This window comes from Oreochromis aureus, linkage group 18 (genome assembly GCF_013358895.1).
Source record: "Oreochromis aureus strain Israel breed Guangdong linkage group 18, ZZ_aureus, whole genome shotgun sequence".
NCBI classification, from domain to species: Eukaryota; Metazoa; Chordata; class Actinopteri; order Cichliformes; family Cichlidae; genus Oreochromis; species Oreochromis aureus.
The window spans coordinates 17,177,476-17,194,482 of record NC_052959.1 but is presented as its reverse complement, the minus strand read 5'-3'; the positions used below and the strand labels follow the sequence as shown (position 1 = coordinate 17,194,482).

General features: G+C 40.4%; 2 protein-coding genes across 3 annotated transcripts; one reads left to right on the top strand and one right to left on the bottom strand.

The window, feature by feature from the left end:
* Window positions 1-338: 338 nt before the first annotated feature.
* On the top strand, window positions 339-5,195 carry LOC116318722 (tubulin beta-2A chain-like). Of its 2 annotated transcripts, XM_031737844.2 has the most exons (5): window positions 339-858; window positions 1,256-1,364; window positions 1,643-1,651; window positions 2,476-2,586; window positions 3,822-5,195. In XM_031737844.2, exons 1-5 carry the CDS (start codon window positions 802-804, stop codon window positions 4,904-4,906), a joined length of 1,371 nt encoding a protein of 456 aa, XP_031593704.1. In that variant the 5' UTR covers window positions 339-801; the 3' UTR covers window positions 4,907-5,195. The 2 variants fall into 2 exon arrangements, with proteins under 2 accessions (XP_031593704.1, XP_031593705.1); XM_031737845.2 differs by lacking the exon at window positions 1,643-1,651.
* Window positions 5,196-7,421: 2,226 nt separating this feature from the next.
* LOC116318726 (desmoglein-2-like) lies at window positions 7,422-15,214 on the bottom strand. The gene is made up of 14 exons (XM_031737850.2): window positions 15,048-15,214; window positions 14,405-14,527; window positions 13,605-13,760; window positions 13,382-13,523; window positions 13,101-13,264; window positions 12,683-12,817; window positions 12,364-12,549; window positions 11,985-12,265; window positions 11,736-11,878; window positions 11,418-11,639; window positions 10,930-11,160; window positions 10,525-10,652; window positions 10,094-10,432; window positions 7,422-9,989 (listed from the first exon to the last, which is right to left on the bottom strand). The coding sequence occupies exons 1-14, from the start codon at window positions 15,099-15,101 to the stop codon at window positions 8,976-8,978; spliced, it is 3,318 nt and encodes a 1,105-aa protein (XP_031593710.2). The 5' UTR covers window positions 15,102-15,214; the 3' UTR covers window positions 7,422-8,975.
* Window positions 15,215-17,007: the final 1,793 nt, after the last annotated feature.

Sequence of the window (17,007 nt, the reverse complement as noted above, 5' to 3'; positions counted from 1 at the left end):
CCAGTGTTTCTGTAGCTTTGATGGGGATTTGATGGGATGAGGCCATCAAAGGCGAACTTGAATGCAGCCTATAATTATAGACAAGCTGCGACATTTCGAAATCAATGGCATCAGAAAGTAGGATTTATAACTCCTCACGTTTTTTTTAGCCTGCATCAAAGTAATGGAGGTACGGTCACATGTAAAGTGCCCTAGGGAGGACTTTTACCTCTTATCTAATCTTGAGGACCAGTCTTACATAGTCAATTATTTAATACATTTAGTTAACATATAGTGGCAAAACTAGCTGGAGAATCTGTGCTTGCTAGGGAAAGGTGAGCTATTAGACTTAGCTAAGCCTTAAAACCACATAAGCCTTAAAAACTGGGCTCGTTTCTACAGGTAGCTGCTTAAAAGACGACTGGGATGAATCAGCAGCTGCAGTCTGGCATTTTCTAATAGCGAGATTAATTATGTGGATCTTTTAAAACATCCTCACTATAGTGAAAAAGCCAACCTTTTTTTTTTTTTTTTTTTGCTTGCCTGTATTGGACGGGGTGATGTCAGGGACATGATGCGGCATGATCCGCTGGTCCACTGCATCAAACCGGGGCGCTCCCATTGGCTAACAGGGATGCTGAGGATGCTGCGTTGTGTATAACGTCATCTGACCAGCAGCACGTTTATCTATCTCGCCGGCTCAACCCTCACCCGAGAAATGAGGCAAGTCCTGATTTTGAGAAACACAGCGGCAAGAGACTGAAGAGTGGACGCCGATTAAAGTCGAGAAAGGACGCTGTCTGCACGCACCCGCAGTTCATCATGAGGGAAATCGTTCACATGCAGGCTGGGCAGTGCGGAAATCAGATTGGGGCCAAGGTATAAATTTCTTCATTTAATCTCTGAAGAAGGGATCTAAAGGAGTAATTTTCATTTAAATCCGGAACGTCACCGTGTTTGTGTGCCTTAATAGTTTACAAAGCGCGGTTAGTTTGGCAAATTTAAATCGAAGCGATTACAAATCTGTCTTTAAGAGTTTAATATCGATCAATCACGGATTAACATACCTACAGGGTGCGGTTCAGTCCGTTTGAGTTTTCAGGTGATGTGACCTCCGCTGCTGCGCGTCATTGTGCCACCAGATGCGCAAAAACTAAAACAAGGCCTGACGCACATACTTCAAACTTGCTTCATGTTTTCTTTTTTTGCCGTGTTGCTCTAATAAATAAATACATTTTTAATGCTAATGAATAGTAATGTGTTTGTCTTGCCTTAGTTCTGGGAGGTGATAAGTGATGAACATGGCATCGATCCAACCGGTAGTTACCAAGGTGACAGTGAGCTGCAGTTGGAGAGGATAAATGTCTACTACAATGAGGCATCAGGTGAGAAAGAAAAGGCTGCTTTAAAATAAGTCACATGCTTGCATCTGAATTTTCCACTATACACAAAGCAGCTTTTTAAACTAGCGATCATTATTCTTGCATGGCCTTATGCTACACAGACCTAATTTGACTGTCACAGTTTGCTCATGTCACTAATTTAGCTGCAGTGGAAACTAGGTTCTGCTGTGAGTGAAGGGACACAAATGAGGACAGTGCACCTGCTAAAAATCTCTCTTTCTGTGTCCTTGTGTCACCCCTCCCCCTCTGTCTCTCTATAGGGAGAACAGGTATCTGCAGTCTCAGTATAGCTGAACTCATGCTCAGTATCTGATTTTACTGGTGCCTGTATTGCAGATCCTTCTAAATACAACCTGTTTTGTTGCTCACAGCTGGCGTACATCAAGTAGCCAATCAGTGCCTGGTAAATAAAGGTGCAGGGATTATAAAGAATTAGTATTTGTGTTTCATCATTAGGCCTCATGTTTTCGGAGAGGGTCAACATCACCCAGGGTTGATATCAAACCCTTTACTCATCTGCATTGGCAATAAAGGACAACAATCTACCCATATCCTATTTCCCAGCGGCATGCATTATTGATTCATTGTTTCCACGTTGCATGCCGGCTTCAGTGTCACCAGCTGGGTCACTAGTGAATGCAGACTGAACAAAACAAATTGTCCTTAAAATAAAAAGTGCAGATTCATGAGCAACATTAAAACTTCAGCACTGAGCAAGAAAATGACACGAGGCAGAGTCAAGGAAGACTGCTTCTGTGTCTGAATACATCCTGCAAGACTCAGCACTTTGAAAGCCTCACTGGTCTAGATTAAGCTGTGCAGCACGCTGCAGCAGTTTTGCAAGAAGGGTGACAGACAGAAAGGGTGGGGCAAGGCAAAAAGCAAGAAAAGAACAGAAGATGTTTTGAATTCCCAGCTTAATTGACAGGCTTGTATCTTTAAGGAAATGTTGCTTGTGAATCTTTTGAAATATGCTGAGGTTTTTCTCCATGGTTTTCTGCCGGTGTCGCTGAGGTTACTGAGACTGTTGATATTTTACTCCACCCTTCCATCCATGACCCCTCCACATCCCTCTCTGTCCTTGTATTCAAAGGCAGCAAATTTGTGCCCCGAGCCATTCTGGTGGACCTGGAACCAGGAACCATGGATTCAGTTCGCTCTGGTCCATTTGGGCAGCTATTCAGGCCTGACAACTTTGTTTTCGGTGAGTTGACAATAAATCAGGATCAGACCATTCATCCTGAACAGGCTCCACATGTGTGAGTCATCCGTGCATGTGTGCAGCATGTGTCTGACCTGCTGTCACAGACAATGAAGCTGCACTTCGTTTCCGCTGCACTGCACAGTACTATATATTCTGAGCACACAGCTCCTGCAGTCCCTCAGTGATGCACTGCCCATGTGTCGACTGAGACAGCTCTTGTGGTGACTTAGCAAAAATACAGTCTATGTGGAGATTCTGCAGCAGAACAGAAAGCAAATAAGAATATGAGGGCCAAAAACATTTAACCCAAGATGACAATCTATTTTGTCACTGGATAACAAGTGCTAACAAGTTGAAGATGGTAGATAAATCACTTACTGATGCTTTCCAGAGAAATAAGATTTTTTGAAGAACAAATTAGTTGCCAAGTTTTAATCAGCTTCATAAGAAGTTTTGTAAAACTACACAAAGGCACACTTTTGTTTTGAGTGAACTGGTAGTGCACGCATGGAAATATTATTAAGATGGCAATGTTGATATTGTTACTTAGAAGATCTAAAATTTCACAACAGCTGCTGTTTTGCTTAGCTTGTCAATACATATCAGACAAGTGGGAACCTTTCTTATCTTGCCAGTTTCATATGGCAACTTTTGACAAAATTATGGCATAATAGGTGTTGACCACTGGTCTTAACTTCATGGTGAACCATCCAGTCGATGATTTTCAAGACCAATACAGATACCGATGTTCTATGATCTTTGTAGTGCTGCGAATATCTATTGCCTACAGGGAAGTTGCAGAGTGCCCTCTGGTGGACAAACTATGCAGCCACAACACTCATAACATGGTTGAAGGGTGTTTCTCCTGACTGTTTTTTTACTTGTGAATTATGAATGCTGATACTGATAGATTGGCAAATAGCAAATATCAGCTGATAGTATGAACCTATCAATAAAATGGTTGGGCTATAATTATGAATAACTGTAACATATTTTGTATCCAACAACTGACAAGACATATCAAAACTATCAACTTCATCTTGATGCCAGATAAAAAGTCAAATAATCACCAGTTTATTTTGATCCATCCTTTGTGGACCACTATTGTCTGTGCAAGATTTTGTGTCAGTCAATTCATTCTTTGGTCACAAATGTAAAACCTTTATACGTATAGATGTTTTAACTAAAACAATATTTCTTCAACATCAATTGTCTTTAAAAATTATTTCATGCAGGTCAAAGTGGAGCAGGAAATAACTGGGCTAAAGGTCACTACACCGAAGGAGCTGAGCTGGTGGACTCTGTGCTAGACGTGGTGAGAAAGGAGTCCGAAAACTGCGACTGCCTTCAGGGCTTTCAGCTCACCCACTCCCTGGGTGGAGGCACAGGTTCAGGAATGGGCACACTGCTCATCAGCAAAATCCGTGAGGAGTACCCTGATCGCATTATGAACACCTTCAGTGTCATGCCTTCCCCGAAAGTGTCCGACACTGTGGTGGAGCCCTACAATGCCACTCTCTCTGTACACCAGCTAGTGGAAAATACAGATGAGACCTTTAGCATTGATAACGAGGCCTTGTATGATATCTGCTTCCGCACTTTAAAGCTAACCACACCCACCTATGGAGATCTTAACCACCTGGTATCAGCTACAATGAGTGGTGTGACAACGTGTCTCCGCTTCCCTGGACAGCTCAATGCTGACCTCCGTAAGCTAGCTGTCAACATGGTGCCCTTCCCCCGCTTGCATTTCTTCATGCCGGGCTTTGCACCTCTGACGAGCAGGGGCAGTCAGCAGTATCGTGCCCTCTCTGTGCCAGAGCTCACACAGCAAATGTTCGATGCCAAGAACATGATGGCAGCGTGTGACCCCCGTCACGGACGCTACCTCACCGTGGCAGCCATCTTCCGTGGCCGTATGTCAATGAAAGAAGTGGATGAGCAGATGCTGAGCGTGCAAAACAAAAACAGCAGCTACTTTGTGGAATGGATTCCAAATAATGTCAAGACTGCTGTTTGCGACATTCCGCCCCGTGGCCTCAAGATGTCCGCCACCTTCATTGGCAACAGCACCGCCATCCAAGAGCTGTTCAGGAGGATCTCAGAGCAGTTCACCGCCATGTTCCGCCGCAAGGCTTTCCTCCACTGGTACACAGGGGAGGGTATGGATGAGATGGAGTTCACTGAGGCCGAGAGCAACATGAATGACCTCGTGTCTGAGTATCAGCAGTACCAGGATGCCACCGCTGATGAAATGGGTGAATACGAAGAAGATGAAATGGAGGATGATGAAGAAGTCCGCCATGATGTTCACCACTGATTCTAAAACACAACGAGCCACTTCCTAATAACAGCTGTTGGAGTGCAATGAGACCACAAGATGTATGCTAGGGATGCTGATTTCAATAAATGTTGTGGTGTGCAGATAATGATCAACTATAGTTGTTTAGCCTATATTGCGCTGAATATAAATATAGCCTTTACTGACAACGACAGTGATTGGTGTTAGAATCTAAAGTTATCCAAGTCATGCTGTGTCAGTGTCGACAAATAAGTACAGTTTTGTAACAATAACTGAAACGTGCATTCTTTTCCTCATATCTAATAAAAGATCCAGTCTGTACTTCTTGTCAGGTTTCTTTTTTCAAAGGTACATAATGTGCAAAAGCTATGTCGAAATATGTACAACCTACATAGCTCGTGACATCTTGATCTATTGCATTGTTTTGCAAGCATGTATCAGATTGTCACCCATCCAATCAACGACAAAGAAGCCCAACCCAAGCAGGAAGGTCCCCAGCAACAGCAAATAAACAGCCTGTACAGTGCACAAAGGAAAAGTTAAAAAAGAATTTCAAAACACACAGTGATTGCTGATAATCTCACACTATAATGCATAATATCAAAGGAACATGTCAGGGTTGTGACTTTCACACGCACCTTTCAAAGTCCATGAAAAGTGGTTTAAACGAGAAGTGTTTTATGCTTCTTGACACACCCAAGTCTGAACTGTGAATCCAAAATTTTCCATTAGTGAGAGAGAGAGAAAAAAAGGAGACAGACAGCTGGATTTTTAGAATGTCAATAAATAAAAACTTTATGTTGGGTAAATTATCCAGGGAACAACACAGAATACTACTTTTGAACCAGTTATCCTAAAGGAAAGAAAACGATGAAGTTATTTTTAGGACTGAGAAACTGATCTGGCTCGTTACAAGCTTTTAGTCAGATTACCTTAAATGGGGCCAAATTACAAATTACGGGTCATAAATTGAGCCACCTTTTTCTTATATGTCACAAAAGAAGAAAAGTTTATTAGCAAAATTGCTCAGAGCTGTGTCTACTTTAATGTTCTGTCTGTTGACAGCTCAGACTGAGATAGAAAAGAAAAACTTTGCAGGTGATCCACTTCTGTCCACAGAGTAGCAAAGAAACAAAGCAGTACATTATCACCAGAAACAAAACATTAACTGGGTTTAAAAAAAAACACAGTTGTAACTGTTGATTAAACTATGTATCATAACTACATTTTATTGTGGGAGTTAAACAAAACCAAAACCCCCCATCATTTAAAAAAACATGTTTAATGATTATAACGTTAATGCCAGTTTTGGATTTCAGTGGCAACAAGAGCTGCCTTCTTTCACATCAAAAAGCCAATATAACAAGAACCCTCCGAGAGCTCGAAACAATTCCCCACATTCAGTATGCATAAACTGAGCCTCGGCTGCTCAAATACACATACTCGACAGGCTGTGATCTGTCCCCTGTGCAGCTGAGCGGCCTCTGTGATACTAATTTATTCTCTAGCACTTCAATTTATCTAACAGTACTATTGTCTTAATATGATTACTATTCCTGACATTTAAAGATACATTTGAAGTTTTAACTGCTTTTTTTTGTTTGTTTCCACACCACACATTAGCTCAGTCGATCAAGCATTAACACCCAGACACCCTATGCAGACAGACTGCTATCTGAAATTTGAGCTAATGGCAGAACACCCCCTTACTTTGTGCACTTCACAGATAGCGAGCATATAATGCTTACTTTGTTTCTCGAAGGGAAAAAAAGACACAAAAAAGGAAAGTGCTGTTCCTGCATTATCAGTAACTGAAACCTGAGTTTCTACTTTACTTTCTCCTCTGTTTATGTGAAGCATGAATGAACCTTTGTCAGTCAACTACAGAGAAACCTGTTGTATCCCTTCTATGCAGAACACTCCTGTCTAGCTGGAAATCCCTGAAGATAACGCTTACATTTTAACCTCTCTACCTGCGACATGTTTTAGTTGACATGCAAATATGCAGTTAATTTGGAAAAACGTTTTTAACTTTGAAGAACTGCTTTACATACACTGTCTCTTTCAATTAACAAACTATGTAGAGCTGTGGTATCAGCTCATGGTCAGATTCAAATAAGGACTATTTTTTCCATATATGTTTACCATTGTATAAACTTTATCAAATGTAACCAAAGAATCTGAAACTAAATTGCTTATATATGAAATACATAATAAAATATATTACAAATATTTTTATATAAATATAAATAACTTAACAATAACAATTAAAATACCAATTAATGCTCATTTTCATTCTATCTGGCAAACAGTATAATAGTATAATGTTTGATATTTTGCAAAAAAGTCCTCTGGATAGGAATTTGCATAATATTGCATATCACATGACATCCAAAAGGTTATAATGTTGTAAAAAGATCAGTTAGGGTGATATGCAAGTAATTTCTGAAGTATGAGTCTTAACTTTTTTAACTCAAAGATATACGATAAATCGTGTCATGTGTGAAATCAGAAAATAAACGTGTCAAGCAGATTCTTTTCTGTTTGAGTTTATTGTGATACAAGTTGAAAAACCCCTTAAAATACAAACATCTTAATTATCCCCGTGGCTTAACCCTGCACTGCTATATTCTTACAGCATTTTATAAAGCAGGCTTAAAAATACAGGTCAGTAGCAAGAACAGCAGCATTAAACTGGCAAGCTCATCCCATCCCATTACACACACACACAGCCACACACACACACACACAAAATCAATCTGGCAATGATCGCACAGAATACATTTCTTCAGCTTTGGCACTTAAATCTCATGGAATTAATACTTATATATATATATATAAAATGCATACTTTCAGGAAAAGTATAAAAATAGTGCAACAGTTCAAATAGAAGTTGTGTTATTTGAGCACACTCAGTATTTATCTAGTTTCTGTACAGCTTCTGAACACATTATGAAGTAGGTGAACGATCTAACAGTTAGCATGACGACAACTTTAGTCACGGCTAAACAAATATACCAATGTACAAATTAAGCACCTTAAAAATCACAACACTCTAAAATAATACATCAGTCTGTGCAATAAATCTAATATTGACAGCCTTTAAAGATAAATGAAAAATCTACAGCCTCTACCTCTGCCAAAAACTGTGTTCTTTTGAAGACTATATGCATCGCTAAGCAGAAAATAATCCTGTGTGGGAATTTTCATTGCAAAAAGTCTTACTAAGATGTATAGCGCTCACGTTGTGTTTTTCCTGGAGTGTGGATGTATCTGTTTAGACCTATCTGTTGCGCTTTAATTGAATATCAAGTTCATGCATGTGATTTCTGGCTGTTGATTTATTCAGTACCGTAGCCTTTGGGGATCACTCAAAAACAGTGCAGCAGTTCCCGCTCGTACAGCAGCTTGGCAGGCTGGAAGCTATGATAGACAGGAGATGCAATGATCTGACAGCTATTGCTGCCCAATGTAAGGGTGTAGACATGTTTTTACTTTACTTTCTCTTTTTAAAGGACACAAAGTTTAAGTAAAACTGGTTTAGGACTAGTTGTTTTACTGCCCCGAAGCCATATTAGTTTTGTACCTAAAAACAATGTAGCACATATAGGTCTGTTAAGTGAACTCAATGTTTTGTTTTTTCCTTCGGCTGGGTTCTAATAACAGAAGTCACGTAAGACCGTGTAAAATTTTACGCTTTCTTTCCTCTCTATAGTCAACACTGTATTGTATTCCCCTGCTGTTGACAGAACTGAATTTTGACATATCATTCAAGACAAATACAAGCTTGGTATAGAAAAAAGGGAGATTTTTTTTAACTAGTGTCAGTTTGAAAATCCAGCCTCTGATGGCTAATTGCACCTTACAGTCTGTATTACACACTAACTTCTCAGGTCGGTGGATGAGAACCTACAGTATAAGACTTTGGGTCAAGCAGACCAAACTCCAGTTTATACCACAATTAATAATCTGCATTAATAGAAATACAGCATGTTGGTGTACTGTAGTACATTCCAGTCCAGTCAGTATATCATTACATGTCAAAACAAGAGTAATATTTGTAGCGAGGCTACAGAAAACGGTTGCTCTAAGCTCTTGAACTAGACTCCAAATTTCTCTCTGTCACCAAGACCTTTTTCTGCTGCACAACCACTCTCTTGGTCCCATGTGACTTGGGTGTGACTGTCAGCTTAGCTTCCTCGTTTGACCCTAGAGAACTGTGCGAACCCACTGAAAAACCCTGAGCTTTCACTGGCACGCTTCGGACTTCAAAGCCCTGCTCTGCAGACCTTTGTCCAGTCTGCACAAAGCCCTGCGCTAAATGCACACCTTGCTCTCCTCCTGAGGATCCATTCTCCACCACTAATAGTTGTCTAGACCTGGACATGGTTCCTTGTGAAAGTCCTTGTGCTGCCTGCCCTGTTGCTTCACCTATTCCCCCCTGTCTATCAACAAGTACCACACCCTGGGAACTTTGGAGGCCACTGACTTGCACCAGCCCATGACTTAGCCCAGCTTGGCCTACTGAACCCACTGCCTGCTGCGTGCCTCCTGCCACAAGCATTACTTGGGGCTTGGACTCGACTACATACATGGGCGTAGCAGCATAGTACATAGCAGGTTGCTGTATGAGCAGTGTCTGACTGGGAATCACTATGTTGTCCTGGACGTGTACATTGGGAAGAGTTGCTGAACTCTGTGCTCTCCCAGTGATACGTTCCTCTTGGATAACGGTAGAAGATCCGGATGATACATTGGAGGTATTTAGGGTGTTAATATTGACGCGATCCCTGTCCCTGATGGTTTCTGTGTGACTACGGACATGGGTGTGTGTTGAGGTGGAAGGCCTCAAAGGAGAGACGGGTCTGACTGGAGTGGAAGAAACTGCCACATCTACAGATTCAGTGACCATGGTTGATCCCTGGCAAATCTCAGCTAGGGTTTTGAATTTAGGCCCGAGGTCATTAAGGAATGCAAGATCATCATCATTTTCAAGAAGGCTGCAGCAGCCTACAGAACCTGCCAGCGACTCTTGACCCTCATAGTTGTAGATCAGCATACTGTCCTTCACTTGAGGTTGCTGTGCAGCATGATCGGATTTCTGCAAAGAAGTGGGGAAGAAAAAGAATACATTACAGTTTCAGACATAATGTCTATATCTGACCTGAATGACTGCAATTTCAACTTAACTTAGGGATCACTTACTGTTACATAGTAGTCCCATAGAAATTCCTCAGATAGAGCCATGCCATCCCATGCCCCACCTCTGTATTGAGAGAAATTCATATCTTGTCTGGACATCGTTCCTGTATTCAGGAAGTCCATATTCTGTCCACTGGAGTATTTGTACTTGTTGTACAGGTTCACGTTGTCAGCTGTCATATTGGATGTGTATATAGCACCGCCTTTATAGGGCCCTCTTCCACCTGCTGCTCCTCCTAACTCAGCCAGCCCTCCAAGGTATCCCTGTCCCTCAAACATGTTGACATCCTTAGTCACTGCACCACCATCAACCTCCACTGGGACATGCATAAGAGGAACCTCCTGCAAGAGAAGGGTGGGATCCAGTCAGATAAATTTGATTATCAAACATTCAGAGTTGAAGGTGCCTGCACACATCAAAACTACAGTAATACCTTGTCTTCTCCCTGTCCCTCGGTGTGATATGAGATCAGCTGTTGCTTTGTGTCGTATGGAATAGACTTGAAATCGCCGATAGCCGCTGTACTCCCACACAGGCAGAAGAGCAACAGGAGAGGCACCACTGAAAAACAGGCATTTTCCACTAGATCAAAATAGGCTCGACTGATTAGGTCCAATAATCAATGAATTACTTTAACTGAATAAACAGATTTAACAGGAAACAGAATGTATTTATGAAATAACAGGCATCTGTGTGTGACACAACTATTCACATTAGTCAGTCTCTCTAGGCCTGCTACAACATGTACGGTTAGGCAACCTTTTAAGTGAAGGTATGGAGAAAAACCCCCACCCATAAACTAGGAAGAGTAAAATCCTCAAACGAGGGCTCTACTCACAAAACAGCAGCAGCAGTCCCAGCAACATCAGCAGAATACCCGCAGCTCCAAAAGTTGCAGTCGACGTAGAGCGTGACACACAGGATTTGGTGTTTTTATTGCAGGTACATACAGTCAAATCTATTATCTGAGCATCAGCACATGACTTTCCCTGCTGGTCTGTGATCTTCAGTGTCACTTTGTGGATGCCAGGCCACAAATAGTTTTCTTCTCGCAGAATGACTGTAGTTTCTGAAGAAAGAAATTAGTAAATTAAATAAAAAATACTGCACAAAGTGTTTACTTTTTGTCTTGCAACGTGTAAGGAAGTGCACATGGATAACACACTCAAAATAAACGCTTAAAAAAAATAGCAAGAAACAACTTTTTGCTAAAACACAATATACAATTTGTCCATAAATGCCTTTACTCTCAAAGGAAGCTCAGACGGTTGATCTAACAAGCTTTTGCTGGACTTTGCTGTAAAGTGATTGTTTACATGGCATTACCATTAAAATGCTCCACTCTCCACTTCCCTGTGGTGCCCTCTTCAACCACGGTAAATTCAAATGGTGATGAATTGGGGAAGTGATCTTCATCTACAGCAGTGACATAGATCACACTATCCTGAAGGCACATGGTCTGAGTTTTAGAGGTCAGTCTTGGGCAGTGATCATTGAAGTCCTCCACCTGAATAGCTATGGTCCCCGTGGCAGTTTTCGAGGGCAGATCTGAAAGCCAGAGGAATGTAAGATCAATATTAATCTGTTGGGTACGATATTACTCCTGATTAGACTGATGTTTGCTTCCGTGTTAACAGAACTCACCATTGCTGATGCATATAATTTCTGCGTAATATGTTCCATTGATCAAGTGCACGGACTCTCGGTCAGGGAGTTTACTCAGCCTGATATCTGCTGTCTTTTCATCGATAATCAACCAGCTGTCAATGTCACGGAGTTTGGCATACCTTGAAGTACACATGTAAATTAATGTGAGAACAAAAATAAACTTTTCATATTCAGTGTAAGAATCGGTTGATATATGCGCAGGTGGCACTTTCAGTTTAACTGTACCTCACGTTGGTGGCAATCTTTTGTGTGTCAGTGTCAATAGCAGCGTAATTAGTTATGACTTTGCTGAGGGAGGTGGATGTGATCTCCTCTGAGACAGTCACCACTTTTACGCTTGGTTGGAAACGAGGTCCCTCCTTCTGATTGACCACATTAATTGTGACTGGGTAGGTTTTGATACCTGTTGCCCCTGTCGCAATCTGACTGCTGCCAAAATTATACGCTGCTTTGTTGGAAACCATGACACGCAAGTTCATCACCTTCAGTTCCTCATAGTCGAGAGCCTGTAGATAAAACGGTAATGCATGAATTTTGACTCTGCAGGTCGAAACACATTTTTCCTTTTACTGTATACACCTGTAATTTACACAGCACTCTTTACCTTCCGAACCATGATAATTCCCTCATTGGTTTCTGGATCCGTAGTGATATCGAAATAACCTCCCTCATTCCCTGAAACGATTTGGAAAGCAGCCAGCCAGTTGTCTGTGTGAATTAGGTCCATATCAATGGCTTTTATCCTCATAACTTCCACACCGACAGTGTTCTCTTCAATTCGCCCTTCATACTGCAAATAAAGTGCACATGAACAACAATTGTTTTTGAAAAAAGCTTACTGTTGACCACTATGAAAACAAAAAAACAAGAAAAACTTAACACAAGAATAGAAGGGCTGGATGTGGTAAACGTGGAAAACCTACTGTTTCTCTTTCCAGCGTTGGAATGTTGTCATTTATGTCAACAAGTCGGATCTCGACTTCTCCAGTTGACGTTCGTCCTCCTGGGCGTCCATTTAAATCACAGACTTTAATAATTAACTTATATGTATCTTGTTTCTAAAAAACAAAAGTTAGAAATGATTATTGGATTTTAGGTTTTAATTTCACAGATGAATATGTTGGAATATGTACATGCAGTGTGGTGAATAAAGTTTGACTAATTTCTTACAAATTACGTTTATAATATGAGGTCGTACTATAACGATGAACTTGGGGGCTGTGACAAAATCTACTGACTGACACTGATTTGACTACTCTTTGCTGCAAGCTTTTCCATTAAATAATTGTAGAGGCGCAAGATGATTTTCACAATACCTAAAAGGTCAGTAAATGAGCTCACCTCCCGATCCAGTGAGGTACTTTGAACCATGAGCTCTCCAGTTCGAGAGTTCATCCAGAACAACCCAGCTGTGTTAGCCTGCTCAACAATGCTGTACGAGAGCTGGGCGTTCTCTGTTCTCTCATCATCGGCATCAGTAGCTATTATTTTCATGATAACAACACCTAGGAAATCGAAGGTAAATGAAAAATAGCAACTCTGGTAAATGAATTCAGTTAAGGACAGGATTGTTTTTGTGATCCATCAAATAAAAAAAGACACATAAACAAATCTCAACATACCTGATCGACTAGATTCATTGACATATCCAACTTGCTGTAATTTAATGACTGGCGCGTTGTCATTCTCATCCTCGACGGTGATATTAAGGTCAATGTATTTTTCAGCCTGGGTCCCATTGGTGTATCTTGCCACACCTCTTAACTATAAAGCACAACTGTATTAAAAACTGATTCACTTTGTAACTCATGGCTCTTTATAAAGAGGATTTGAAAGCACTCTTACACGATAGAAGGCAATCTCCTCTCGATCCAGAATGGAATAGACTCTCAAACAGCCAGTGCTATGGTCAATACGAAATCTACCAACAGGGTCCTGGTCAGCACCAGGCCCTGTTATATAGTAGAGCATCGTTGCATACTCCTCCTTATCAGAGCGAATCTGAAATTCAAATACACAAACAGAATGAATCCATCTGGAAGGCCAAAACCTTCAGTTAACAACGTAAGAAAACACTTACTGAACATATTATACCATATATTTAAAAAGTTGTACTTTTAAAATCATAATTCTAATAGAATATATTTCTGATAAATATAAGCATGACAAATACTGCAGGTTGTCGTTCAGACTGCTTTGAGACCATCTGTGCGTACGTCAGTTAAACTCTGCAGTTACTTAACATTAGTAGGTGAGTTATGAAGATTAATACACTTTAGAACAATAAACAGGGTTGTGTAAAAAAAGAAAAGCGCACAAAGCAGTTTCTGTCATTTGTCTCTGTGTCTGAACTGACTCATTATGAACATGGCAGTCTGCCAGTATCTGCATCTGAAGCAACTTTCACATATGCTTGTTAAAGGCAAGTAAGTGAAAAGCAAAGGTGGCTGAGGGACAGGCGGCTCTTGAAAATGATTTGTTTAACACAGAAAAATACATTAAAACGCATTGAACTGTTGCTTTGCCAGCATAAAAAATATTTGTATGACTGTGGAAAATAATATACATATAAATATGTATATTTATATTTGTAAGATGAAAAACATTAGTTTTACAATGGAATTCTTCAGAAAATAAATACACACTCTAGCAAAGCAATTAAGGCCGGTGTAATCATGGTTCTCAATTAGCTTTCGGGGTGGTGCGATCCAGTTTCTCTTCTGCCTGTGCAGGAGTCGTCCATTTCCTTCTGCTCCCACCGAAACAAGCTGCAAGTAAACAAAGAGCGAGCAAAAGGTACATTATTATACATATCTATCTATCTATCTATCTATCTATCTATCTATCTATCTATCTATCTATCTATCTATCTATCTAATATAAAGTCTGTTATACCATAAAAAGGACATTCAGATGTATTTGCCCCTAATACAATCTGCACATTATTCCCACTGTGTTAAGATGTAGCAGGATATCTAATAATGTAATCATTACGTCTGCCTTACGAGTGGACCTGATTAAGACTTTGTGTCCCGAAACTTTCCTCCCACGTCCCGTATGGCGAAATAAACCAAATGAACTGTCCTGTGACCTTCGAATAAAAGAGGTGAAAACGCTTCTCTTTTTTCTTTCTCTTTTTTAACAGGAAGATTAAGGACATATCATATTTGGCATCTTTAGCGCTCACATCGACACCACAAGCCAGAGCCACACCTGTATAGATCCGCTTTTCTACATTCGACACTAAATGCGTAGCAATACATTGCGCGTACTGAATGTGTTACTTACAGCTTGAAAGAACGCCAGGAGAATAAAAATGCTGCTTTTCAATAGTGATCCCATCGCGTCTAGAAATAAAACAAAATGTTGTAAGAGTTCGGCTTCAGTTTGACTGCATCTGTAGCCTATTGTTAACTGCGTTTACACTTTGACCGTCCAGAGGGGTAGGAAGAAGTTTTACAGCACTGGGCGGTTCTTCCCCCCCCACTCTGGTTACTCATGACTGCTGATAGCGGGCGGAGAAAGGTGGAGTCGTATGTCCATTTTGCTCTGGGCTGTAATATCTCCGAGCAGCCCATTGTTTGTTATTAAAAACAATGTATATGAACTAGACCGAAACAAGAGGGAAAGACTCCAAAATGGACAGCGTGAATCCAAACTATAGACTATTTGACCATCTAAAACTGCAATTTTACATTTCCATACTACATTCTTTTTCTTTTCTTTTCTTTTCTTTTCTTTTCTTTTCTTTTTGTGCACCTAAAAATGTATCACAGTCCTTTTGGCTAATGTGCTTTCCCACTTATCTGAAAAACTTTACCAGTGCCCGTGAAATTCCGAAAGAGTGCACCACTGGTTTCTGGGTTCCCAGCTCAACTAGCTGTTGGCACACTCACAGTTTGCGTTGCTAGGCCACACGCAAGGTTTATCCTGAATGGTCAAAGGCGTGTTGCGACAGTACAATGGGAATTTAATCTGATTACTTATTTTGCATTAACGAAGAAATTAGACGTGTCTGATAATACTGGAATTACACAACCGGCAATATCTTTCTCTTTCTTTCTTTCTTTTTTTCTTTCTGTGGTACCTTAGTGATCCTTTAAAAGCACAACACAGAAGTGGATGGTTTTGATTGTATCATATGATTTATGACAAAAAACATCATAAAAAGTCTGAGACAGAATAAGTGAGGCAATTAAAATAACGCTGCTCCCAACTAAAACTGTTTATTTTTAATCTATGGTTTCTCAAATGACTTTAACATAGATTTGCTACTGAATTCTGAAATAACGCTGTGCAAGTCTGTTAAAAAAAATTAAATAAATAAAAATCCCAGTTTCTGTGAATGTGGAATTTTCCTGAAAAACATGAAATCCGACTGCACTGAAATATACTTTGAGGGATACAGATGTGGTGCTAATAAAGGTACTATCTTAGATATTGACCAAATAAATTTTAAGGAGACACATGTGACAGTGTCTGAGGAACACTTTTGATTACGACACTTCACATCCTTCAGTTTGTCCAGCACACACTCCCAAACACGTAGTTGTTAGTAATAATACACTGGTATTAGTCAATCAATCCTTTTAATCACCTTCTTTCACCTGAATACTTCTCTCCTACACATGACGTGAATGCCTCATTTGGCACTCATCCAAAGGGTGGTGAACGCTGGGTGTGGTAGGTGCTTTAGGTGGATTGAAGTACTTTCTTACCTCTGGGACATGTGTGTCACTGTCGCAAAGTGAGCAATTCAATTAGTGCTAGCATTCAGTACCTTTAAAACATTGGACCTCAGCCCTGCAGCATTTGGGTGTAATCCTGGCAAAAAGACAAGCAGATTTCTTCGTCATCATTTCGCAACTGATGTGTTCAGACTAGAAGAGCTTACTGGATGAAGTCATGTTTTAATGACACAAAAGACACTGGGTGAACTGAATCGGAAGTAAAAGACATGGCTTGAAAATATTTCAGAGAAAGTTCACATTTTGGCTTTCTCCAAACTGCACAACTCAGCAAAAGCAAAACTTTGGTTACTTCTAGAATGTAAAAACATCTGTTATGACTAATCTTACCAGGATACTGTAGGGAAAAAGTAGTCAGAAATAGTGAGACCGGCTGAATAACCACAAGTACAATAAGTGTCTTCCACACAGGCTCGCTTAGATTCTAAATTCTGTAAACACACAGAAGCCTGAGCACAACAATAATTAACTTTTTTTAAATATCGGGAATAAAATCACAT

Coding starts and splice junctions, on each gene's coding strand:
- LOC116318726 (XM_031737850.2), bottom strand. CDS start 15,101: ATGGGATCACTATTGAAAAGCAGCATTTTTATTCTCCTGGCGTTCTTT. Junction 14,528..15,047: donor TCCTGGCGTTCTTTCAAGCT/GTAAGTAACACA, acceptor GTTTACTTGCAG/CTTGTTTCGGTGGGAGCAGA. Junction 11,879..11,984: donor AAGATTGCCACCAACGTGAG/GTACAGTTAAAC, acceptor GTGTACTTCAAG/GTATGCCAAACTCCGTGACA.
- LOC116318722 (XM_031737844.2), top strand. CDS start 802: ATGAGGGAAATCGTTCACATGCAGGCTGGGCAGTGCGGAAATCAGATT. Junction 859..1,255: donor GAAATCAGATTGGGGCCAAG/GTATAAATTTCT, acceptor GTCTTGCCTTAG/TTCTGGGAGGTGATAAGTGA. Junction 2,587..3,821: donor GCCTGACAACTTTGTTTTCG/GTGAGTTGACAA, acceptor TATTTCATGCAG/GTCAAAGTGGAGCAGGAAAT.